General features: G+C 41.3%; 1 protein-coding gene across 1 annotated transcript in view; it reads left to right on the plus strand.

The window, feature by feature from the left end:
* Positions 1-470: 470 nt before the first annotated feature.
* Positions 471-26,975, plus strand: part of bcap31 (B cell receptor associated protein 31) — a 28,873-nt gene continuing 2,368 nt past the window's right edge. The window contains exons 1-7 of the mRNA XM_055013282.1: positions 471-627; positions 3,169-3,261; positions 7,957-8,057; positions 9,035-9,179; positions 16,867-17,002; positions 25,943-26,069; positions 26,149-26,249. Of these exons, the coding sequence (XP_054869257.1) occupies positions 3,170-3,261; positions 7,957-8,057; positions 9,035-9,179; positions 16,867-17,002; positions 25,943-26,069; positions 26,149-26,249 (702 nt within the window). The 5' untranslated portion in view covers positions 471-627; position 3,169. The remainder of the gene's footprint in view (positions 628-3,168; positions 3,262-7,956; positions 8,058-9,034; positions 9,180-16,866; positions 17,003-25,942; positions 26,070-26,148; positions 26,250-26,975) is intronic.

Raw genomic sequence — 26,975 nt, forward strand, 5'->3', positions numbered from 1 at the left:
CTGGAGAAAGTTCTAGAGTAGACCTACCAACAACTGGGCAGATGTCGGTAGGTCTACTCTAGAATTTTCTCCAGGGGACATTCTCCTCTATGAACTTCAAGGACCTGGAACTCTGGAAATATTCCCAGTATGATAATATAACTCTGATCATTGATAACGTTACAGAAGATGAAGAACCAGATGGTTCTGGGGAGAACTTTGTTCAGATTTTGTTGATGATATGTCTGAGAAACAGTACAAGAAAAAACATTTTGAACAACGAAGACTGTACACACTTTTTAATCCACCTAAAAAATAAAATTTTACCAGGGAGGGTCAGCTGGGAGGCTTTGATTGATTTTTCTGATGGCTTTTATGAATTCTTCACTATTTTTTAATTCTTTTTTATTATTTTTTTGGTCAGGTTTCCAAAAACTCAGCAGCGTTGCAACACTCTGACGTCACGCGCAGACCCCGCCCCTCCGCCTCGTCGCGTCCAATCACGTTTCAGGATGAGCTGGCACTAAAAACTAAAGCGGAACAAGAAGCTAGGCTAACCCTAAGAGGCTAACGGACCGGAGCCAGCGGACGGTTTAACTACGCAGCAGACCGATCTTCGCCCCGGTCTGAGTCCGTAGCGCTTCTCAGGTGAGTTCTACCTGCTCATTTATAACCACCGCTCTGTTTTATTACCGCCTGCTCAGGCTAACTGCTGCCATCATGCTAATAAAACCAGTTAGCATTTGGCTGCCAAACTTCGCACAGTCATAACTTAGTAACAGTTTTACATTTCCAGCAAGTAGACGGAGCACATGGCGGCTAACCGGCTAATCCGGACTCAGCGTAAAAACAGCTAGCATGCTAGTTAGCTCAACTCCACAACAACGAGCAGAAGTATCTCGCGTTCCAGCGAATAGACGGAGCCCAATTGAGCACACTCTGTTGTGATTATTAGCTTCTTTAGCTCCAGTAAATAGGCGACCCCAAATGCTAACATCTCGTCCTGTGTGTGTGTGTGTGTGTGTGTGTGTGTGTGTGTGTGTGTGTGTGTGTGTGTGTGTGTGTGTGTTAGTTTCAGGAGAGAAGGGAGGGTTTTAGATGGACTTTGGTTGGTGTTATCAGTGTTTTCAGACGAGTTAGCTGGTATCTTTCAGGAGTTAGTCTGTGTAGCAGCTGGTTGTGTCGGATGATGAGGTGGTTCAGAGTTTCTACACAGTTAGAGGCTGTTTCTCTCCCTAATAATAAACACAGTTAAATGTAATGTAGACGTTAGTATGCTGTTAGCATGCTACTAGAAGCCTCATTGTGTTAGCATGCTACTAGTAGCTGCCACTCCCCCCTCAGGCCTCCATCCACTCTTCACCCACTTAGAGCTGATGTAACATCTAATGACTGCAGACATCTGACATCCAGTTAGTCTAAAAGAACATTTAATTTACCCACATCATTATCTTTATTATTATTCCAGGACAGAAGACAGAACGAGCTTTTATTATCCAGCTGTTTCTTATTACAGATGTTATGATGAGTTGCAGTTTCAGAAATCTGCAGTTAAATTCTGACGAGTCACAGTTCCAGACGTCTGCATCGTCCCTCTCAGAAGTCTGAATCCTCTGAGCTGATTTTTTAGCTCATGTCTTATTTTTCCTCACTTTGCTGTTTACATCAGAACTGTGTCTCAGGTTTTCTTTCCTTAATCGGCTTAAATCACTAAACTAGTGACGGGAAATGTTCATTATCTCGACAAGGATTCCTCAGAATTAGCTGGTAGTCCAAGAGAAGATAGATAGATAGATAGATAGATAGATACTTTATTAATCCCGAGGGAAATTCAAGTAAAGGGGGTTCAGTAACTTTAAACAGAACCTTAATTTTTCTTCATTGTGAAACATTTTAAAGTCCTGCAGCTCTGTGGAACCAGAATGAAGAAGGAGAGAACTCAGAGATGTCAGAAATCAGAGGAAAAAGAAGCATTTATTTGATTATTTATTCTATAAAACTAGTTAGATATCATTCATAATTTGTCCTAAACGACTTAAAATTTCTCCAGAATGACTCAGATCCTTTAAAATGACTCAAACTTCTCCAGGTTGACTTGAAACTCGTCCAAAGTTGCATAAAATATGTCCAAACTGACGCAGTTTGTCTGAAATAATTTGAAACTTGTCAAGAGTTTCTTGAAATTTGTCCAAAATTACTCAAAATTGACCTAAAATGACTCAAAATGTGTCCAGAATGACTTGAATCTTTCACAAAATCACACAAAATGTGTCCAGTTTGTCTAAAATTACTTGAAACCTATCCAGAACTACTAAAAATGTTTCCACATTTTCCTTCACTGTGGTGTGTTTTAAAGTCCTGCAGCTCTGAGTAGCCAGAATGAAGAAGAGAACTCAGAGACGTCTTCTGGCAGTAGGACTCAGTTACAATGATGGAAACCAGAAAAAAAAGAAGCATTTATTTGGTTTTTTATTGTAATTTACTAAATGATTTGAAGTCCTGGATGTCCAGAATTGCTCAAGTTTGTCTAGAATGACTCAGTATTTTCCATAAATGACAAAAAAGTGTCCAAAATGACTCTCAAATGGTTTCCAGTGTGTCCAAGATTCCTTAAAACCTGACATAAATCAGTCATAGTTTGTTCAAAATGACTCAAACTTGTCCAAATGTACTCAACAACTTCCCAAATTTGTCCAGAATATATCAAAATTTGTCAAAAAAGTGTCCTGAAATCTGTGTAAAATGGCTAAAAACATGTCCTGAATAACCACAATTTGTCCAAAATGAAAAAAAACAACCCTTTGATTTGAAGGAATGCGACTCTGCTCTTTCATAGCTTCTGTCTCGTTTTTCTTCACCGCGGTTCATTTTTATAGTCCTGCAGCTCTGTGGAACCAGAACATCATCAAAAATAAACACTTCTTTGACTATTTTTTTAAGTCTCCAAACCGAATCAAAATTGTCTAAAATGACTTGAAAATTGTCCAGAATCGCATAAAACTTGGTCAAAGTCTCTTTAAAAGTCAGACCAGCGTGACTCAAAGCGTCCAAATATCTTTCAGATTTGTCTAAAACGACGTGAAACTCATCCAAAATGAGTTAAATTCAGAAGCTGTGGAACATTATACTTCCTGTTTGTGTTTTTATGTAAAGTTTAATCTTCCTTCGTTAATTCTATTCTGTGTTCAGGATGAGTCTGCAGTGGACGGCCGTCGCCACCTTCCTCTACGTCGAGGTTTTCTTTGTTCTGCTGCTCTGTATCCCCTTTATCTCACCCAAGAGGTCAGTGCTCACCTGTCCTACAGCCTCACCTGTCTTACACTCTCACTTGATTATTTGCCTTTCATAGCTTCACTGATTAAAAATCTATTCACCAATAAGGCAGAAAAAGAAGAAGGTCCTGATGTCAGTAAATATAGATCAGCTGGTTAATGACCTCCAACCAGAACTCCTGTTTTAAATCGAGCTACAAGAACGAAGCTCCACCTACTGAGAGGCCGATCCAAACAAGCTATTTATTTTTTATAAATCATTATATTTAATTGTAAGATTACAGGTGCAAACATGGGAACATAAGCAACATTTCCCTCACGGACATCAAGGTACTAAGGATGAAACATGGACACGTGCAAACATTCAGATTGCATACAACACAGGCGCAGAAGGCATTGTACAAAGTAATACCTCAAGGGACATCAGATACATTGACCAGGTAGTGGCGAGCTAAAAGTGGATGTGCTCAGATATTTCCATCCATGTTAGTCCATAATGGCCCCTCCGTAGAGCCTGGGCCCCATCCTCGCCAATATATTGAAGACTTTAAATGGATTGTCTTTCAGCCAGAAGCTCATTGCTTCAAGAGGGACAAGTTCCATAATGTTCGTGATCCAAAGTGAGGTAGTAGGGACCGTGTCCAATATCCAGTGGAGGAGAATACATCTCCTGGCACCAAATAGCAACACCTGAAGCAGCTTCAGTAAGGGACGGGTTAGATTCACTGCGGTAAGCTGAACACCCAAAATACAGGAAATGGGTTTTAGGGACAGTTTCTTCTTGGAAAAAAATATCAATTTCCTTACATACACTGCATCAGAAGTCAGTTACAAGGCGACAGTCAAAAATACAATGGAAATATGAGCCATCATTAATTATACATTTGTTACAGTATTTTGAAAGCAAAGGATTAAACTTGTTACGTCTCACTGGGGTAATTTGAAGCCGATGTATGATTTTGAATTGTAATTCCCTGGCTTTGTTTGTAGATAGACAACCTGAGGAGCTCTGCCAAACCCCGCTCCACTCGTCATCAGAAATAGTAACCCCAAAATCAGCCTCCCAGAGGGATCTCACACGAGCAGTGTAAATAGTGCTTGGGATTAACAGAGCCCCATAAAACTTAGTAATGAGTTTCTTAGAGTCGGAATTTTTCAATATATCCTCCATTGTTGAGAGAGAGAAACCATTAGGGTATAATTTAGTGACAGAGGTGACAAAGCTGCGCACTTGCAAATATCTAAAAAATTGATTCTGCTGGAGATCATATTTCTCTTTAAGCTGATCAAATGACATCACAAAGTCATTCACCACAAGATCACCTATAGTCTTAATACCCCTAGTGGCCCAGTGGGAGAAGGAGTGGTCCTCAAAACCAGGGGGGAAATCAGGCTTTGAGTGGATAGGAGTAAGGAGAGAGAGGAAACCTTCTTGATTTTCAAATTTTCTTGCCAATCTCCAGGTTTTAAGGGTGTTCCGTAGAAAAAAAAATTTTTTTTAACATTAAGGCTCACCCATTTCTTAGAAATATGTAAGAGATTACAGAAAGGACCAGGGGTCTCTGGGAGAGCCTCCAAGGTTAGCCTGGTTGAGTCTGGATCTTCTTTGAACCAGTGCCAAAAATAGATGCACAAACATGCAACTTGGTAGCGTTTAATGTCTGGCACCCCAAGACCCTCCTCCTCCAGAGGTCGTTGTAAAACTGCAAGTTTAAATCTGGCCCGCTTATTTTTCCAAAGAAAAGATGAAAGAGAGCTGTTAAGAATAGAGAGTGATTTGCATGTTAAGAGAGCAGGGATCATTTGGAACGGGTACAGCAAACGTGGAAGTATAGTCATCGTAAACAGATTTACTTTGCCCAAAAGGGACAGGGGCAAAGCTGTCCATCGAGCAAGGTTTTCTTTAATCCTGCGAATCAGAGACACAAAGTTTGCTTTGTACAGGCCATAAACTGACGGAGTAATTTTTATGCCTAAATAGACAAGTCCAGATGGGGACCAGCGAAAAGGGGCAGAGCAAGTGGGAGACCAGGGCAGGTCAGGGGCATCGCCTCAGATTTAGAATAATTAATCTTATAACCTGAAAACTGACTAATGTCACTAATTATTTCCACTACCCTGGCTATGGAAGTCTCTGGATTACTGAGAAACAATAAGACATCATCACAGTACAAGGAAATTTTATGGTATATAGGACCCACCTCTATACCTGACACTAACGGGTCGTTCCTAATGGCCTCCGCTAAGGGCTCAATAGCAAGGGCGAAAAGCAGTGGTGAGACAGGACAGCCCTGTCTGTACCCACACCTCACAGGGAAAGTAGGGGACCTCAGACCATTTGTGATGACTGAAGCATGTGGGGCAGCATAAAGAAGAGATATCCACTTAATAAAACTATCACCTAAGTTGAATTTGGAAAGAACCTCCAGTAAATAAGGCCATTCAATCCTGCCCAAGGCCTTCTCTGCATCCAGAGAAATCACAAGAGATTTGGCCTCTGACCCTGAACTGTGCTGTATAAGATTCAGCAGTCTCCTTATATTGTTGCTACTATTGGAACCCAATATACCAAACAAGCTATTTAACTAAAATGTGGTTTAACAACGTCTCAGCTCATGTAATAATGTCCACTGTACTTATTTAAAATTAATGCTGTTGATTATTGGTTGAGAAAACTCTTAAAAATGTCTGTCCTTACTTTTCACCCAGCCATAATCGTTGGTACGTATTAACATAGTTTCAGCCAGAACTACTCTCCTGTACTCGCTGAGAGTTGATCAGAGTTTGTTGGACAGCTGGGAATGTCACAAAGAAACTGTAGAATTTCTATTTTCCAGATTTAATCAGAATGAATGAGGTGCTGTCTTTATAATCCGGAGTGTGTTGTGTTGCTATGACAACCAGTAACACGACCTCATGTCCTGACCATAACTGCATATAAGCTGCGTAGTAATCGAGGTATGAAGACACTTAAATCTGATTAGAAACACACGTTAAACGAACAGGGAAGGTTTAAGCAGAGAAACTGCAGCTCTGAGCGGTAAAACCTTGAAGTAAACGTGGAGTTCAGTTGATGTTGAAAGTACGCATCATTTTATCACAAATTTAGGTAAGCTGTGTCTTGTTTTCTACAAAAACACACATCAAATGTCTCACAAAATGTTCAAATGACCTCAAGCTGATCCAAACTGTCTGGTTTTGTTTCCAGAACGACTCAAAATGTGACCACAATGACCAAAACGTCGACCCAATGACCTCAAACACCGATACTAAACACCTAGAAACTTTTCCAGAATGACTCAGAACTTGTCCAAAACGACTCATAAAATGGTCCATAAAGACTCATTTTGTCAGTATGACTCAAATATTGTTCAAGAATCTGTTGAAAACCATCTGAAACTTTTCTTAAATGAGTTTTAAATTAAATAAAATTACTAAAAACTACTTTGTTTGAGGTACTTTTCTTCAAAATTACTCTCAAATTAGCCAGTGTGACTCAAACTGATTCAAAACCTAAAATCGCCTAAAAATGACACAGGTTAGATTAAAAAGAGAGAATATTCCATAAAAAGAACAACCAGAACCTCCTGACAACCATCTGGTTCTTCATCTGCAGTAACTTTATTCAGATTCAGAGTTCTACCTTCATATTGGGAATATTTCCAGAGTTCCAGGTCCTTGAAGTCCATAGAGGAGAACGTCCCCTGGAGAAAGTTCTAGAGTAATTCTACTCTAGAACTTTCTCCAGTTGTCGGTAGGTCTACTCTAGAACTTTCTCCAGGGGACGTTCTCCTTTCCTGCTTCCAGTCTTTAAGTTTAGTCTCACTTAGAACATTCCAGGTCCTTGAAGTCCATAGAGGTGGGTCCAGAAAGACTAGAAGATTGTAGAAAACAGCTGAAATTCATCGAAAATGCTTCAAACTTGACCAAAATGACACAAACCTTTGAGTCCTTGTGAACATTTATTGAGTTATTTCCAACAGTTTTCTAGTAACTCTGAACGATTTTCGTCTTTTTGAACAGTTTCTGAGACATTTCGGACAGATTATGAGAATTTTTTGTGTAATTTTGGGAAACTTTCATGTAAATTGACCAACGTTTGATTAGAAATGCATCTGAGTTCTGATAAAAACTGACACCAGATCAGTTTTGCATTCTTCCAGGTGTCAATGTCTGAAGAATAAACCTGGTTTCTGTTCATTCTTTCTAAAACCAACTCTGGGCATCAAATTAAAAGACTTTTTCCATCATTTCTGAGCCTCAGAACTTCATTAGACTCATGAAATCTCAGGTCACTGGGTGGCGCCACAGCTGCATTTTACAGTCGACTCTGAACTGAAATATTTTCATCAGTGGATTTAAAGTCTCCTCAGATTATTCCTCTGTGAAATCTGCTGCAGATTTTTTTTTTCACATTTTCTCATTTTTTTTCTTTCATTGCTTTAACTCTTCTCCAATAAATGAATTCCCTTTTTATTGTTTTTTTTTTCAAAATTGCGTTTCATTAACATTTTCATGATCAAATATTCTAATTTTTGTATTTATCTTGACTCTACTTCATATTTACAGTCTTTAATGTTGCTCATTTTCATTTCTTTCATTCTACTTTTATTTTGCATTTAAAAACTACTGCAGCTGGTGTTATTGTTGTTTTGTGTGAAAGCTGCAGAATAAATAAAGAATAAAAAATATTTTTTGTTTCCAGGTGGAACAAGATCTTTAAATCTCGTATCGTTCAGACCATCGCTCTCTATGGAAACACCTCCTTCATGGTGGCCATGGCCATCCTGGTCTTCCTGCTCATCGGTACGTTTAATTATTATTAATAACATTTCTTCTTCTTCTTGATAATAATAATCATTATTATTATTATTATTATTATTGATAATAATAATAATAATAATAATAATAATAATAATAATCATAATTATTATTATTATTATTATTATTGATGATAATAATAATAATAATAATCATAATTATTATTATTATTATTATTATTATTATTATTACCCTCAGAGGACAGGACTGAAGTTTGTTTGAAGGATCCTGAATCAGGTTTTGGTTAATATTTAAAAAAAAAAAAAAACATTTTTGGAAATATGTTTGGACATTTTCGTGATGTCATATTTTATTTATTTATATTCTTTATATTATTTGTGATTTGTAATATATTTTTAATTTTTTTATTATTTAAATTATTTTGTTTATTTTGACATATTTAGAATATTCTTTAAATAATTTATCACTTTTGTTAATATTTTTTTAAATATTTAATACTTTGAAAACATTTTAAAAATAATTTTCACGTGTTTTGACTTCTTTATATTTCATTATTAGTAATGTAATTTTTTTATATTTAGATTTTTAAATTTATTTTTACATATTTAAAATATTTTCTTCATTTATTGGTTTTGTTACTGTTTTTAAATATTTATTATGTTTAAAGCATTTTAAAAATAATTTTCACACTTTATTTTGAGCTTTTTATATTTCATGATTACTAATATTTATTTAAATATTTTTATTTGTATTTTCTTGCATGTTTGTAAACATCAATAATAATTAGAATGTTGTTTTCTTTTCACTCTGTTCCAGAAACTCTCAGCAGCTCTTTCTTTATCATTAACAGACTGATTTATAGAATATTTTGCATCTGAACACAGAAAACTGTTGTTGACGGTATTTTCTGTATTTATGAAATGATAATTAAAGACCAGTAAAAAAAAACTTTAATTTGTCACAAGAAACACTGTAAGCCTGATTTTATTCAATGTGTGTAGACGCGTTCCGTGAGGTGAGGAAGTACAGCGTGACGGAGAAGGTGGATCTGACCAACAACCCGACGGCCATCGAACACATCCACATGAAACTGTTCAGAGCTCAGAGGAACGAATACATTGCTGGCTTCGCCCTGCTGCTCTGTCTGTAAGAAACACACACAGTACAGACACACGCACAGTACAGACACACGCACAGTACAGACACACGCACAGTACAGATACACGCACAGTACAGACACACGCACAGTACAGACACACACAGTACAGATACACGCACAGTACAGACACACACAGTACAGACACATGCACAGTACAGACACACACACTACACAGTACAGACACACGCACAGTACAGACACATGCACAGTACAGACACGCACAGTACAGACACGCACAGTACAGACACACACACTACACAGTACAGACACACAGTACAGACACACACACTACACAGTACAGACACACACAGTACAGACACACGCACAGTACAGACACACCCAGTACAGACACACACACTACACAGTACAGACACACACAGTACAGACACACGCACAGTACAGACACACACACTACACAGTACAGACACACACAGTACAGACACACACACTACACAGTGCAGACACGCACAGTACAGACACATGCACAGTACAGACACACACACACTACACAATACAGACACACACCGTACAGACACACGCACAGTACAGAAACACACAGTACAGAAACACACAGTACAGAAACACACACACACACACACTACAGACACACACAGTACAGAAACAGACACAGTACAGACACACACACTACAGACACACACACTACAGACACACACAGTACAGACACACAGTACAGAAACACACAGACAGTACAGACACACACAGTACAGACACACACACTACAGACACAGACAGTACAGACACAGACAGTACAGACACACACACAGTACAGACACACACATACTACAGAAACGCACACTACAGAAACGCACACTACAGAAACGCACACTACAGAAACGCACACTACAGAAACACACACTACAGACACACACACTACAGACAAACACAGACTACAGACACACACACTACAGACACACACACAGTACAGAAACGCACAGTACAGAAATGCACAGTACAGAAACACACTACAGACACACACAGTACAGACACACACAGTACACAGTACAGAAACACACAGTACAGAAACACACACACACACACTACAGAAACACACAGTACAGTAACACACACACACTACAGACTCACACGGTACAGAAACACACAGTACAGACACACAGTACAGAAACACACACAGTACAGAAACACACACTACAGAAACACACAGTACAGAAACACACGGTACAGACACACAGAGTACAGAAACACACACACTACAGAAACACACACACACACTACAGAAACACACACAGTACAGAGACACACACAGTACAGACACACACACTACAGAAACACACACTACAGACACACACAGTACACGCTACAGACACACACAGAACAGACACACACAGTACAGAAACACACGCACACTACAGACACACACTACAGAAACATACACAGTACAGAAACACACACTATAGAAACACACACACAGTACAGAAACACACACAGTACAGAAACACACACAGTACAGACACACACACTACAGACACACACACAGTACACACACACACTACAGAAACACATACAGTACAGAAGTACACAGTACAGAAACACACACACTACAGACACACACAAACTACAGAAACACACACACTACAGAAACACACACACTACAGAAACACACACACACACTACAGACACACACACAGTACAGAAACACACACACTACAGAAACAGACACTACACAGTAGAGATCGACCGATCGGTGCCGATATTTGGACATTTGACGTATATCGGCATCGGCCTTTTTTTAATCCGACGGGCCGATATGAAGAAATCAATTTAAACCTGAGTTATTTTGGCTCAGATGCAGCCGCGTCTCTCTCCCTGCTTTCTGTCTCCAGCACTATCCACCCCGCGCTCTGATTGGTTAAGCTTCAGTGGCAGAGCCTCTGAAGCAGTAGCTGTCCTCACACACACACACACACACACACACACACACACACACACACACACACACACACACACACACACACAGCAGAGAGGGAACGTTTTCTTGTGTGAGAAGCTCCAGAGAGAAAACACGTGTCGAAGGTAAATGCAGAAAACTCTTCCGAAATTGTAATAAACATCCCAGTGCTCTAGATCTCACAACTACTACTAACGTTACAGTGAGCAGCAGAATAACGTAAGAGCGGAGTAAACATTAGCGGCAGCTCTGCTAACTCCTATTACCTCCCGACATGTCTGTGAATTACTTAATCCTCTGCATAATCGAACGAAGCAGGAAGATGAAGCGTCGACGAGTCTCCCTTTAAACGTGTGTCAAAAGTGCGGATTTTGAACTTTCTACCAGTTTTTGAATAGTGTTGATCGACCAAGTAAAACCAGAGTTATGATCAATAATAAACACTGTACTTTTGAGCGAACTTTAGACGTATGGTGAACGGCTAAACGGGAGATTCTTTGAAGCCTTCTGTAGCTGACACAAAAACAATCAGAAACATCAGGGAGAGTTTTGCAACTCTTAGGGAGTGACGTGTGAAAAACAAACAGCTCTGAGACTCCCTGCTGGAAGCACCTGGGGGATGAGAGCGTCTGCACAGGCATGATCCCAGTCACAGCGTCTCTGTTTTACTAGTAAGAGAGTGGAATATTTAAGAAATACACAGAGGAGAGATGGCCAAAGTGCGGATTTGGAACTTTCTATCATTTTATTTAAAATAATAATAATAATAATAATAATAATAATAATAAACTTATTCTAGCAATGGAGAACACCAGGACTCCAGATTCTCCACATGGTCCTAAATGGTAAATGGTCTGTATTTATATAGCGCTTTACTGTACCTGAAACGATACCCAAAGCGCTTTACATTATACATCACATTCACCCATTCACACTCTGATGGTAGAAGCTGCCATGCAAGGCATTAACCACAACCCATCAGGAGCAGTTAAGGGTTTAGTGTCTTGCTCAGGGAGACCTCAACATGAGCTCTTCAGGTCAGGATCAAACTGGCAACCCTCCAGTTACAAGACGGCCACTCTACCCACTGAGCCATAAAGCCCCTTTCCTATTGTTTTTGCCATTGTAGAGACTGTGGTGGACAGAAAAGTTTTTTTTGGAGTGGCACAAATTCATTTATGTAAAATTTTATTGTGACTCCTGAGGATTTTGTAAATAGTTGTGCCAAAGTGCCTAAAAATTTCCTGCATTTTAGTGCAAATAGTGGTATATAACTGTGTTGACTGCTGAATTTGCACATTATTTTAGGACATAAACAATTTATATTTGCATTCTAAGTTCTGAGAAGGATTCTTTACACATGTTTATGGTGTCCACAGTAAAAAAAATCTTTTTCCTACTCAGACTTTGTATTTTTTCAGCAGTTTTAGGTCAAGTGTGTTCATACATTATATCAAAAATGTATAAATAATTGTAGAATCATACAGGTGAGGTTGTGCTGAAAAAAAGACACCAAGCAAAGCAAGATCAACAATTTTTAAGGTGAAATATAAAGGTACAGGTCAAAAATAGACCTCAGTCAAATTGTCCCCCCACATTCCTAAGGGTTAAAGCAAAGATAAGTCATTATAGTTATATTTAAATTTTACTTTATTTACTGTGGAAAAATTTCAGGGAGGTATTTATTTAAGCTTTTATTCAACTTTATAAGAGATGCTTCTGAGTGTAGGAAATCCATGCACTTCTGGAGCTCTTATTTTCTGTTTGTTTGATTAAATAAACATGCTTTAGGCATTTAAACGAAGTTCAGTGTTTGCATTATTCAATTTTTTTCACGCTAATTTTTACACTTTTACTGCAAATGAATATCAGCTCCAAATATCGGCCTCCTCTAACTACTAATAATCGGTATCGGTCCTGAAAAACCCATATCGGTCGATCTCTACTACACAGTACAGAAACACATACACAGACAAACACACACTACAGAAACACACACAGTTCAGAAACACACACACTACAGAAACACACACTGCAGAGAAACACACACTACAGAAACACACACTACAGAGAAACACACACTACAGAAACACACACTACAGAGAAACACACTACAGAAACACACACACTACAGAAACACACACACAGTACAGAAACACACACACACACAGTACAGAAACACACACACAGTACAGAAACACACACTACAGAGAAACACACTACAGAAACACACACACTACAGAAACACACACACAGTACAGAAACACACACACACACACACACACACACACACACACACACACACACAGTACAGAAACACACACTACAGAAACACAGTACACACACACACAAACTCCATGTTTTTATCGACAATTTACTGCCCAAATGCTAAAATGTTTTTACAAATTATGTCAAATATGTTTGTCAAACTCAATCCAAACATTCTTAAATGTACTAAAAAAATCACTAAAAATTGTCCTAAAAATGTTAGTTACATGTCCCAAAAATATAAATAAAATACCTGAAAAGTGTTCGAAAAATTTGAATAAAATACCTCAAAAATGCCCTAAAAATACTGATAAAATATCTGAAAAAAGTTCCAAAAATTTGAACAAAATACCTGAAAAATGTCATAAAAATATGAATAAAATACCTGAAAAATATTATTAAAATATAAATAATAAAAACGAGAAACAGAAAGACAAATGAGACACAAAAAGGAGAAAAATGTCAAAAACAAGAAACAAAACGACAACAGAACAATGAACAATCTGGTATTTTAGTTTATGATCAGAACAACTTGCCTCATGTTTGACCCTCTGGTCTGAACGGAGATACACAGTCGTGGTTCCGTCCGGCGCCTGCAGGGGGCGCCGCCGTCGTTGGACCGTGTTCTGGCTGCAGCTGCTCGGTGAGTCGTCGCATCAGGTGATGCAGCAGCTGCAGTGACACACGGCTCCAGCGTTTAGACCAAGCCCTCTGCTGTGATTCAGGAATCTCGACCTCAGCCAAGAAGCGGCAGAAGAAGCGACAGCTGCCGGATTATTTCAGGACTGAAGCCGTATTTGGAGCTGAGAGGACTTCCTGTATTCCTCCACACAAAATAGAGTCTAACAAATACTCAGCAGAGATTCATCCGCCGCTGAAAGTAGTCCCTGACAAAGCCACCATTTCTACCCAACAAGTTCAATTATTATTACTCTTGTTTGGTTTAATTATGTGTTTTGTACAATATTTATATTTATTATTTGTACAGAAATTCTAGATTGATAATTTTCCAACATAACTCAGTTTTAATACGTTTTAATATTTTTTTCTACATTTTCAGACATTTTCTGAACGTGTTTCTGACAAATTAATATTTTTTGTAGTTTTTTTTGAGACAAATATTTTCACACGATATTCATGTTTTCTGACATTTTAATTCTTTAATTTAATTTAATTTAATTTTCCACATATTTATTTTTATTTTTTAACCCCATTTTTGTCATTCTTTATTTTTGCATATTTATTTTTTACATAACATTTTTTTTTTTTTTTTACCTTTTACATTTTTTCAATGTATTTTGACATTTTCCAGATATATTCTTGCTTTTAATTGGCATTTTGTATATTTTTCTGACTCTTTTAGACATTTATACTATTTTTATATTTAACCTTTATTCTATTAAATACGTTTGTTTAGTTTTGTCACAGATTTCTCTGATAATTTAATATATATTCACATTTAATAATATTTTACAGACACTTGTTTTTTGTTCCTCAGAAGAACGATTCTGGTTCATGTCAGATTTCTCTGCAGAGACCAGATGTTAACATAATAATAATTAATCTAATATATGAGTCGTCGGATCGTTCTGCAGCAGCTGCAGAACATCGGGGTCAGACGGCAGCAGGAAGCTCCATCTATGTTTGGACGTTCCGTCTTTTACACCCTGGAAATAGCAGCAGAAGCTCAGCGACACAATCAGACCTGCAGTGAGTCACACCGTCCCTGAACGCATCGCCGAGCACATTTTTACGACGGGCACATGGTGGCGACTGCAGCAGCACATGACGGTGAATTTACCTCCAGCAGGTTTATATGGAGGCTGGAGGTCAGAGTTCCTTTATTTAGAGCCGAATATCAGCATGAGAACCAAACAGCAGCGAGATTAACTGGAAAACACCTGGAAAAAAGATTTAACTAAAAAAATATAAAAATATCAACATGAGAACCAAACAGCGAGTTTAACCTGAAAACACCTGGAAAAAAAAATACATTAAACTAAAAAATATATAAAAATATCAACTGAGAACCAAACAGCAGCGAGTTTAACCTGAAAACACCTGGAAAAAAAGATTTAATTATAAAATATCAACATGTAGAGATTAAGCTAAATAATGAAAGCATATAGAGATTAAAAATATCTGTATTTGGAGATTAAAAATTTCAGCATTTAGAGATTGAAAGAAAAATATCAACATTTAGAGATTAAACTAAAATATCAGCAGCTTTCGTTGAAATCAGTTTAAAAATGTCAAATATCTTCAGATTTGAGTCCATAAAGAGATTTTCTGCTTCAACAATCAATCAAACAATAATAATGTTAATAAACATAATTATTAGCAGATAAAACCAAAAAGAAGCTAAACATTAGTTGAACATTAGTTGAAGCACCCGCCTGCCTGAAAATATGTGAAATTAACCAAAAGTAAATTAAAAAAACGACATATTTCTTATATCTCAAATTAAAAAACTGAATGTCTTGATGTTCATCTAATGAACTTGAAATACATAAAAATGAAAATCTAATCTGTAGTTGAATTAATTATTTTTAAATTTATGAGCTTTTACCAAAAGTTTTTAACATTTTATTAATATTTTTATTTATGGGACTTTTTAAAGTTTTATTTTCCAGGTTTTAAAGCTGTTCAGAGATCAGTAAAACTTGAGTTCTGATCTTTATAATTCAGATCTTTGGTCTCTGTGGTTTACAGTAGACCCGCTAATTGCCCCTCTGACTGTACGGGGCAGGAATGGGGGCAGTTATTCTGCTAAGCCCCCCTCCAGTTGCCCCGCCCTGCCCCCCCGGTATGAGTCACCGTTACATCACAGCCTGAAGGACGCCGAGCTGCAAATGTCAGAGGTTCTACAGAGGAGACACGTGGAGGTTCTGGTCTGAAGGTCTGAGGGTCTGCAGGGACAAGAGGCTGAACCAGAACCAGAACCTGAACTCTAGAACCACAACCTGGACCTGAACCAGAACCTGAACTCTAGAACCAGAACCTGGACCAAAACCAAAATATAAAACTACACCTCTAAAAACTCTAAAACCAGTTCTAAACCTCAACCATGTCTGAATCTGAATCAGAACCAGAATCCAAAACCTGAAACACAATCTGAACCTGAACCAGAAATATTAAACTACATCTGAACCTCAACTTTAAAACTTTAAAACCACATCTAGACCTGATCCTGAACTTTAAAACCAGCTCCAGAACCTGAACCAAAACCTAAACCTGAACTTTAAAACCCTAAAACCACGTCTGATCCTGATCCTGGTCCTGGTCCTGAATGTGGTCCTGATTCTGATCATGGTCCTGGTCCTGGTCTTTTCCAGGTTCTCTCCTGTTGTAAATCCGTTTCCTTCCACACTGAACACATGTAATAAACACCTTTAAGCCTGACTGTTGTGTTACAGCAGCAGTGTTTGTGCGACTGTGCTGACCCACACTGTGTGTGTATGTGTCTGTGTGTGTTTCAGGTTGTTGCGTCGCCTAGCAACGCTTCTTTCCCAGCAGGCTTCACTCATGGCGTCCAACGAGGCCTTCAAGAAGCAGGCGGAGGGAGCGAGCACCGCCGCCAAGAAGTACATGGAGGACAACGAAGTGCTGCAGGAGGTGATAAACACAACAACTACACAATAACATACACACACACAACCACAAAGAGACACAAAACGAAAACGACAACAAAACCCCATAAAATAAGAGCACAGATAGACGCAGTGGGACTTTTAGTTTGTATAAATGTGATCAAGGCTTTCAACAACTGAGCTGTTACTGGATGTTTTAGTTTCAGAGAGCAGAGGATTCATGCAGCTACACGTTCAGTCTGATCTCCTCCATGGTTCTCCTCCATGGTTCTCTTCCTCCATGGTTCTCTTCCTCCATGGTTCTCCTCCTCCATGGTTCTCCTCCTCCATGGTTCTCCTCCTCCCTACAGAACACTCTGTTCTCTGGAAGTGACTAACTGATGTTCAGGGTTTGGTCTCCAGGAAGAAGTTTCTCATGTCATCAGTTTGTTAGAGCTGCTCCTGAATCATCAGTCAGTCCATCAGCAGGTTAGGAAACACCAGGACAGACACGCAAAGGTCTGTAGAGACATGCAAAGGTCTGTAGAGACACGCAAAGGTCTGTAGAGACACGCAAAGGTCTGTAGAGACACGCAAAGGTCTGTGGAGACACACAAAGGTCCGTAGAGACACACAGGCCTGGAGAGACACACAAGGGTCCGTGGAGACACACAAAGGTCCGTGGAAACAGCTGTCAGGAAGCTTGTTGAGTCGTAACCAATGATTCAAGACAAAATGGTGCATTTATGAGCTCTTTCTCCGTCTCTGTGGTTATTTTTTGTATTTTTGTGGTAATTTTGTGTATCTGTTGTGATTTTGTGTATTTTGGTGATCATTGAGTCTTGGTCATTTTGTGGTGGTCGTTTTGTGTCTCTTTGTGGTTGTTTTGTGTGTTTTAGTGGTTAATTTGTGTATCTTTGTGGTGATTTTGTGTGTTTTTGTGTTTAATTTGTGTATTTTTGTGATAATTTTGTATGTTTTTTTGGTTTTGTGTATTTTTCTGATTAATTAGTGTATTTTTGTGGTTATTTTGGGTCTCTTTGTGGTAATTTTGTGTGTTTTTGTGGTTAATTTGTGTATTTTTTGGTAATTTTGTGCCGCTGTGGTCGTTTTGTGTCCATTTGTGGTCCATCCATCCATCCATCTTCTACCGCTGGTCCGGGTCGGGTCGCGGGGGCAGCAGCTTTAGGAGGGAAGCCCAGACCTCCCTCTCCCCGGCCACATCATCTAGCTCCTCCCGGGGGACCCCAAGGCGTTCCCAGGCCAGCTGGGAGACATAGTCTCTCCAGCGTGTCCTGGGTCTTCCCCGGGGCCTCCTCCCAGTGGGACGTGCCCTAAACACCTCACCGGGGAGGCGTCCGGGGGGCATCCTAATTAGATGCCCGAGCCACCTCATCTGGCTCCTCTCTACGCGGAGGAGCAGCGGCTCTACTCTGAGATCCTCCCGGATGGCCGAGCTTCTCACCCTATCTCTAACGGAGAGCCCAGCCACCCTGCGGAGGAAACTCATTTCAGCCGCTTGTACCCGCGATCTTGTTCTTTCGGTCACTACCCAAAGCTCGTGACCATAGGTGAGGGTAGGAACGTAGATCGACCGGTAAATTGAGAGCTTCGCCTTTCGGCTCAGCTCCCTCTTTACCACGATGGACCTGTACAGCGCCCGCATTACTGCGGAGGCCGTAGCAATCCGCCGGTCGATCTCTCGCTCCATCCTTCCCTCACTCGTGAACAAGACCCCGAGGTACTTAAACTCCTCCACTTGGGGCAGGACCTCATCCCTGACCCGGAGAGTGCACTCCACCCTTTTCCGGCTGAGGACCATGGACTCGGATTTGGAGGTGCTGATCCTCATCCCAACCGCTTCACACTCGGCTGCGAACCGATCCAGTGAGAGTTGGAGGTCCTGGCATGATGAAGCCAACAGGACCACATCATCCGCGAAAAGCAGTGACGGAATCCTGAGGTCACCAAACCGGACCCCCTCAACACCCTGGCTGCGCCTAGATATTCTGTCCATAAAAATTATGAACAGAATCGGTGACAAAGGGCAGCCCTGGCGGAGTCCAACTCTCACTGGAAACGAGTACGACTTATTGCCAGAGATGCGGACCAAGCTCTGGCACCGGTCATACAGGGAACGGACAGCCTGTATTAGGTGGTCCGTTACCCCATACTCCCGGAGCACTCCCCAGAGGGTTCCCCGAGGGACACGGTCGAAAGCCTTCTCCAGATCCACAAAACACATGTGGACTGGTTGGGCAAACTCCCATGCACCCTCAAGGACCCTGCTGAGGGTGTAGAGCTGGTCCACAGTTCCACGGCCGGGACGAAAACCACATTGCTCCTCCTGAATCCGAGGTTCGACTATCCGGCGGACCCTCCTCTCCAGTACCCCTGAATAGACCTTCCCGGGGAGGCTGAGGAGTGTGATCCCCCTATAGTTGGAACACACCCTCCGGTCCCCCTTTTTGAAAAGAGGGACCACCACCCCAGTCTGCCAATCCAGAGGCACTGCCCCCGATGTCCACGCGATGTTGCAGAGGCGTGTCAACCAGGACAGCCCCACAACATCCAGGGCCTTGAGGAACTCCGGGCGGATCTCATCCACCCCCGGGGCCCTGCCACCAAGGAGCTTTTTAACTACCTCGGCGACTTCGACCCCAGAGATGGGAGAATCCACCCCCGAGACCCCAGGCCCCGCTTCTGAATCAGAAGGCGTGTCGGTGGGATTGAGGAGGTCTTCGAAGTACTCCCCCCCACCGATTCACAACGTCCCGAGTTGAGGTCAGCAGTGCACCATCCCCACTATACACAGTGTTGACAGTGCACCGCTTTCCCCCCCTGAGACGCCGGATGGTGGACCAGAATCTCTTCGAAGCCGTCCGGAAGTCGTTTTCCATGGCCTCGCCAAACTCCTCCCATACCCGAGTTTTTGCCTCGGCGACAGCCGCAGCTGCAGCCCGCTTGGCCAGCCGATACCTGTCAGCTGCCTCCGGAGTCCCACAGGCCAAAAAGGCCCGGTAGGACTCCTTCTTCAGCTTGACGGCATCCCTTACCGCCGGTGTCCACCAATGGGTTCGGGGATTGCCGCCGCGACAGGCACCGACCACCTTACGGCCACAGCAACGATCGGCCGCCTCAGCAATGGAGGCACGGAACATGGTCCACTCGGACTCAATGTCCCCCACCTCCCTCGGGACATGGTTGAAGTTTGACCGGAGGTGGGAGTTGAAACTCCTTCTGACAGGGGACTCCGCCAGACGTTCCCAGCACACCCTCACGATCCGTTTGGGTCTGCCAGGTCTGACTGGCATCCTCCCCCACCATCGGAGACAACTCACCACCAGGTGGTGATCGGTTGACAGCTCCGCCCCTCTCTTCACCCGAGTGTCCAGGACATGCGGCCGCAAGTCCGACGATACGACAACAAAGTCGATCATCGAACTGTGGCCTAGGGTGTCCTGGTGCCAAGTGCACATATGGACACCCTTATGCCTGAACATGGTGTTTGTTATGGACAATCTGTGACGAGCACAGAAGTCCAATAACAGAACACCGCTCGGGTTCAGATCGGGGGGGCCGTTCCTCCTAATCACGTCTCTCCAGGTCTCACTGTCATTGCCAACGTGAGCGTTGAAGTCCCCCAGCAGAACTATGGAATCCCCAGAAGGGGCGCTCTCCAGCACCCCCTCCAAGGATTCCAGAAAGGCGGATACTCCGAACTGCTGTTCGGCCCGTAGGCACAAACAACAGTAAGGAACCGTCCCCCCACCCGAAGGCGAAGGGAGGCCACCCTCTCGTCCACCGGGGTAAACTTCAACACACAGTCACCGAGCCGAGGCGCAATGAGTATTGACACCCCTGCTCGGCGCCTCTCACCATTGGCAACTCCAGAGTGGAAGAGAGTCCAACCCCTCTCGAGAGGGCTGGTTCCAGAGCCCCTGCTGTGTGTCGAGGTGAGGCCGACTATATCAAGTCGGAACTTCTCAGCCTCGCACACCAGCTCAGGCTCCTTCCCCGCCAGAGAGGTGACGTTCCACGTCCCTAGAGCCAGCTTGTGTAGCCGGGGGTCGGTACGCCAGGCTCCCCGCCCCTGGCCACCGCCCAACACACATGGCACCGGACCCCTATGGCCCCTCCTGCGGGTGGTGGGCCTGCTGGAGGGGGGTCCCACGTCTCTTCTTCGGGCTGTGCCCGGCCGGGCCCCGTGGGAAGAAGCCCGGCCACCAGACGCTCTCCATCGAGCCCCACCCCCGGGCCTGGCTCCAGGGGGGGACCCCGGTGACCCGCATCCGGGCAAGGGACTTGTGGTTCCAAGATTTTTAGTCTTCATTGGGGTCTTCCGGGCTGCTGTTTGTCTGGTCCTTCACCCAGGACCTGTTTGTCTTGGGTGACCCTACCAGGGGCATAAAGCCCCGGACAACATAGCTCCTGGGATCATTGGGACACGCAAACCCCTCCACCACGATAAGGTCGCAGCCCCGGGATTTTCAATTTTCTGGTTGTTTTGTGGTTATTTTGGGTCTCTTTGTGGTAATTTTGTGTGTTTTTGTGGTTAATTTGTGTATTTTTTTGGTAATTTTGTGCCGCTGTGGTCGTTTTGTGTCTCTTTGTCGTCACTTTGTGTAATTTTCTGGTTGTTTTGTGTCTTTATTTTGTGTGTCTGCCGTCGTTTCGCTGCGTGGTGTGATTCCGCTACGGTTACTCGGCGTGACATAACTGTGTGTTTGTGTGTTGACGTGTTGTCGTATGGAGTTACGTGTTGCGTTGGCGCTCGGTAAACGGATCCTGGGTGGAACACCTGCTGCTTGGCTTCCATCCCGTTCTCTGGCAGCGCAGGAGTCACACACGACTCACATGATCGTTTTATTACACGCCTGAAACACACAACACCGAGTTCAGGTTCCCTCAGAAAGGTTAGAGTCTCAAGTCTTTCATCTGCTTTTAGAGAATTAACCATCAGATATGAACAAGATGTTGGAGCTTTGCGTCTTTTGTGCTTGTTTATAAAGACATGAAAAGTGACTACAAACTCACAAAGAGGTGCAAAACCTTCACAAAAACCCCCCAAGTTACCACAAAAACATGAAAAATCGACTTAAAAAAATAAAAAATACAATGAAGTGATGCAAAATTATGACAAAAGGCTCTATCCCATCACACAAGGCTAAAAAAGCGACTACGGAGTCACAAAATGATGACAAAGATGTACAAAACATTTATGAAGAGACAAAAATATGTGAACAGACACAATTTTAATATTTTAGGAAACTTTTAAGACCAAATACAAAACATATAGTTTCTTTCAAGCTTCACAAAGTGGAAAATACTCAGTTTGTTTGTCTTCTGTCACAATAAACTGAACGTCTTTGGGCTTTTACAAGTTCCATAACGCTGTAGCTACGATTCATGTCTGGTTGGTGGTAGGTTTGAAAGCAGATCACATAGACCCATTGTTCTTTTGCATCTAAAATCTGGAGAGTTAGACTAATATTTCACACATTCACCAGGTCTCAGAGCGCACAAGACAACAAAAATAAGACACAAAATCGTCAAAACGAGACACAAAATCATCAAAACGAGACACAAAATCACAAAAACGAGACACAAAATCATCAAAACCAGACACAAAATCATCAAAACGAGACAAAATCATCAAAACCAGACACAAAATCATCAAAACCAGACACAAAATCACAAAAACGAGACACAACCTGACAAAAACTGCATATTAATGTCTGACTGACGGTAGGTTTGAAACCAGATCAGGTAGATCCATCGCTCTTTTTCCATCTAAAATCTGGGTTAGTTCCACTAATATTTCACACATTCTCCAGGTCTCAGAGCACTTTTTGGTTGCAGTGATCAATTTGTAAAAATACACAGTAAAACACAAATAACAAAAACATTTATAAACCAGACCACAGGATGCTATGCAACTTCTGTATTTTGAAATGTATGTGAAAAAAACAAACGATTTTCATTTTTTTTTAGATTTATTGCACTTTTATGCAATTTATTGTAGCAGTTCAGACATAAATCAATGCATATTATTCAAACTTGGGATATAAGGGTTATATTGATGTAAAGGAAATAAAAATACTCCAAAAAACACTGCACTACAGCATGTTAAAATGTAAGAATATGTGCTTGTGGCCTGCTCAATGGTAGGTCCACACAAGATGTTTGTCATCTTTGTGGAACATTGATGGTTTTCTGGTATTTTATGGACCAAACACTGATGGACTTGTTCAAAAAATGACAGACGAATCAAAAATGGAAACGATGATGAGTTGCAGCTCTACAAACTAAACCTATATATTAAAATGTAGTAAAATATTAGTAGAATACCAGCTGTAGACCTTCATTAGACCTCAGTGTGACCTTGTGGAAAAGCATCTTCAGAATCAGACGGACTCAGCAGTGAATAAAGTGTCGACACCAATCCTCCCATGAAGAACTTACCGTGACCTGAGGAGTAGAAACTCGCCGTACAAACCTCCCTTTTTCAGAACATCGTGTTCCTCAACCTGCTGATGAATCGTCCTGAGTCACGCTTCAGTCCAGCTCTGATCGTCACATGACGGAAAACCAAGGAGCTGATTCAGGAGCAACTTACACAAACCGACGAGTTTATACTGCTGCAACACGACCAGAACATGACCCACAAAGAGGTGCAGAAGTAGTGTAAGGAGACAAAAAATGACCAACAAATGGTCACAGAGAGTTACAATGACCACAAAAAGACAAAAAAATGACCACAAAAAGGTGCAGAAGTATTAAAAACAGACTCAAATTAGCCAAAACATGACACAAAAATACTGTAATATACTCAAAATGGACACAAAAAGATGCAAAATGACCACAAAACAAAAAATAAGCACAAACACAAAATTACCACAGAGACGTAGAAGTATAAGTAGAGACAAAATGACGAAAAAATTACTTAGAATTACTCTAAATATACTCAAGACAGTCACACAAAAACGACCGCAAAGAGACACAAGACGACCGCAAAGAGACACAAGACGACTGCAAAGAGACACACAACCGTAAAGAGACACAAGACGACCGCAAAGAGACAAGACGACCGCAAAGAGACACAAGACAACCGCAGAGAGACACAAGACGACCGCAAAGACACACAAGACGACCGCAAAGACACACGGCGACCGCAAAGAGACACACGACGACCGCAAAGAGACACAAGACAACCACAAAGACACACGACGACCGCAAAGAGACACACGACGACCGCAAAGAGACACAAGACGACCACAGAGACACACGACGACCGCAAAGAGACACACGACGACCGCAAAGTGACACAAAACCACCACAGAGACACATTTTTACAGAAAGAAAACTCAGATTGCAGCATCAATAAGCAGAATGTTCTCATTTTTTTTAATCTTCTATCAGCAAACTAGACTTTCTGCAGCTCTGAACCTTTTTTAGACATTTTAGACACCAAACAATGAACGAATTAATCAAGAACCCAATCAGCAGTAAAATGGCCTTTATGTCTTTATATCTTTTATGTCTTTGAGTTTCCTGAGTGTCTCTTTGCTTTGATCAGTGTGTTGTTAATGTGTTCCCATCTGAGTTTTAAATTTTGTAATTCACCCTGAAATATGTACCTTTTATCCCACATTCATGAACAGAATGATCTGAAGCAAACATGAGGAGCATTTCATGGTCCTCAGAGGGTTAAATGTGAGCCGGGTCCATGGAGCTGCTGCAGGAAAACCAGTTTTATGGTCGAGTGTCGGTTGAAGTTCTGCAGCTGCTTCAGTCAGTCAACCCAAAGTCCAACACATTCTGATTATTCCTGATATCTGAGCTGCTGCTGAGGGGAAAAAACAGCTTCAATGACACAGTCTCACTGCACTGCTGTCTGGGAAATATTTCCCTTTTTATCAAAGCTGTGCTTCATTTATTCTCTAAAAAAAACTCAGATCAGTTTTAAAAAATATATACAGGTTTGGAGATGCAGGTTTTTATTTTATAGATAAATCTAAACAAGATTACCTTAGCTACCACATTAACCTACACAATAACATATTAGCCATGATGTTAGCCTCAACAATAAAATATTAGCCACGATTTTAGCCTAAGCAATAAAATATTAGCTACTACATTAGCCTAAACAGTAAAATATTAGTCATGATGTTAGCCTAAGCAATAAAATATTAGCCACAATGTTAGCCAAAGCAATAAAATATCAGCGACTATATTAAGCTAAACAATGAAATATTAGCGGCTGTGTTAGCCTGAACAATAAAATGTTAACCACTACGTTAGCCTAAACAATAAAATGTTAGCCACTACGTTACCCTAAACAATAAAATATTAGCCACTGCAGTAGCCTAAACAATAAAATATTAGCTACAATGTTAGCCTAAACAATAAAATATTGGCCACAATGTTAGCCAAAACAAGATAACCTTAGTTACTACATTATCCAAAACGCTAAACTATTAACTACAATGTTAGCGTAAACGATAAAATATTAGCTGCTATGTTAGCTTAAACAATAATGTATTAGCCACAACATTAGCCGAAACAATAAATTATTAGCTACTACGTTAGCCTAAACAATATAAGGTTAGCCACAATGTTAGCCTAATTAAGATAATGTTAAAGACTGTTAGCCTGAACAAGAAAACTTTAGCTACTATGTTAGCATAAGCGACTACATTAGCTTAAAGGAGATAGCATTAGCGACTCATGAGCGTAAACGAGATAACATTAGCCACTACATTAGCTTAAACGAGATAGCATTAGCGACTACATTTTATTGAGATGTAAATATTTTGGTTTCTTGATACTCGGCTCTGATTGGACATTTCTTTCCTCACATTGTTTCCATTCAGCTTTTTTCCATCCCAGGTTTCAGATGTCTGGAATCGTTGAGTTTAAACATCTGTGTTTCAGTGCGAAACATGCTAACACGCTAACAGCTGGATGTCTTGTTTCTGAGCAGAAACTCCGTGACGCCGGAATCGAGGTTCCAGAGGGAGGGAAGAAGGGAGCCGGAATCCAGGAGGAGAACAAGACCCTGAAACAGGAAGTGAAGACGCTGAAGGAGGAGCTGGACACCACCAAGAAAGGTAACAAGGACGCGACGTCTGAGGATGATTCAGTTAGAGCTCCACCTCTCTGAGCCATTTGTTGTCGTTTGTTCTGCAGCTCTGCAGAAGTCAGACAGCGACGTTCAGGCCATGAAGAAACAAGCCGAGAACCTGACGGTGGAGTACGACCGGCTGCTGGACGAACACAGCAAACTGCTGGTAAAACACTGAGCATGGTAGCTGGTAATGCTAGGTGATAGCCACATTAGCCCACATGTTAGCTTAAACAAGATAACAGCGGCCACTATGTGCTGCTAGGATAAAGCTAGCTGCTAACGCTAGGTGAGAGCCACATTAGCCAACATATTAGCTTAAACAAGATAACAGCAGCCACTATGTGCTGCTAGGATAAAGCTAGCTGCTAATGCTAGGTGATAGCCGGAACAAGCTAACATTAGCTAGTATGTTAACTTAAACAAGATAACAGTGGCCACTATGTGCTGCTAGGCTAAAGCTGGCTGCTAATGCCAGGTGATAGCCGGAACAAGCTAACATTAGCTAGTATGTTAACTTAACCCTCTAAGCGCCAAAGTCACAATATTGCGACAAGCAACATTGCTGAACATAACAAGCTATAGCTGCAAATATGGTGCCTCATGTAGTTACTACTTTACACCAGGAGATGGCGGACATCTGGAACTTCAATCTGAGCATCATTTGTGGGCGTGTTTTCATTCAAAGTTTTGGAGTTTATAGAGTTTGAAAACCGCCTCCAGGTCGAGGAGATGAGGGTCGCAGTCGGAGCGCAGCAGAGTGCAAGACAGCGTGAGAAAACTCACCATGCTGAGAGGTTTGTTCACTGTTGACAAAGTACTTCATCAAGTAACGGCTGACTCAGATTCTGAAGAGGAATATTCACCCTCTGATGAAGATGTTCAGTCGTCC

This window comes from Amphiprion ocellaris, chromosome 8 (genome assembly GCF_022539595.1).
Source record: "Amphiprion ocellaris isolate individual 3 ecotype Okinawa chromosome 8, ASM2253959v1, whole genome shotgun sequence".
NCBI classification, from domain to species: domain Eukaryota; kingdom Metazoa; phylum Chordata; class Actinopteri; family Pomacentridae; genus Amphiprion; species Amphiprion ocellaris.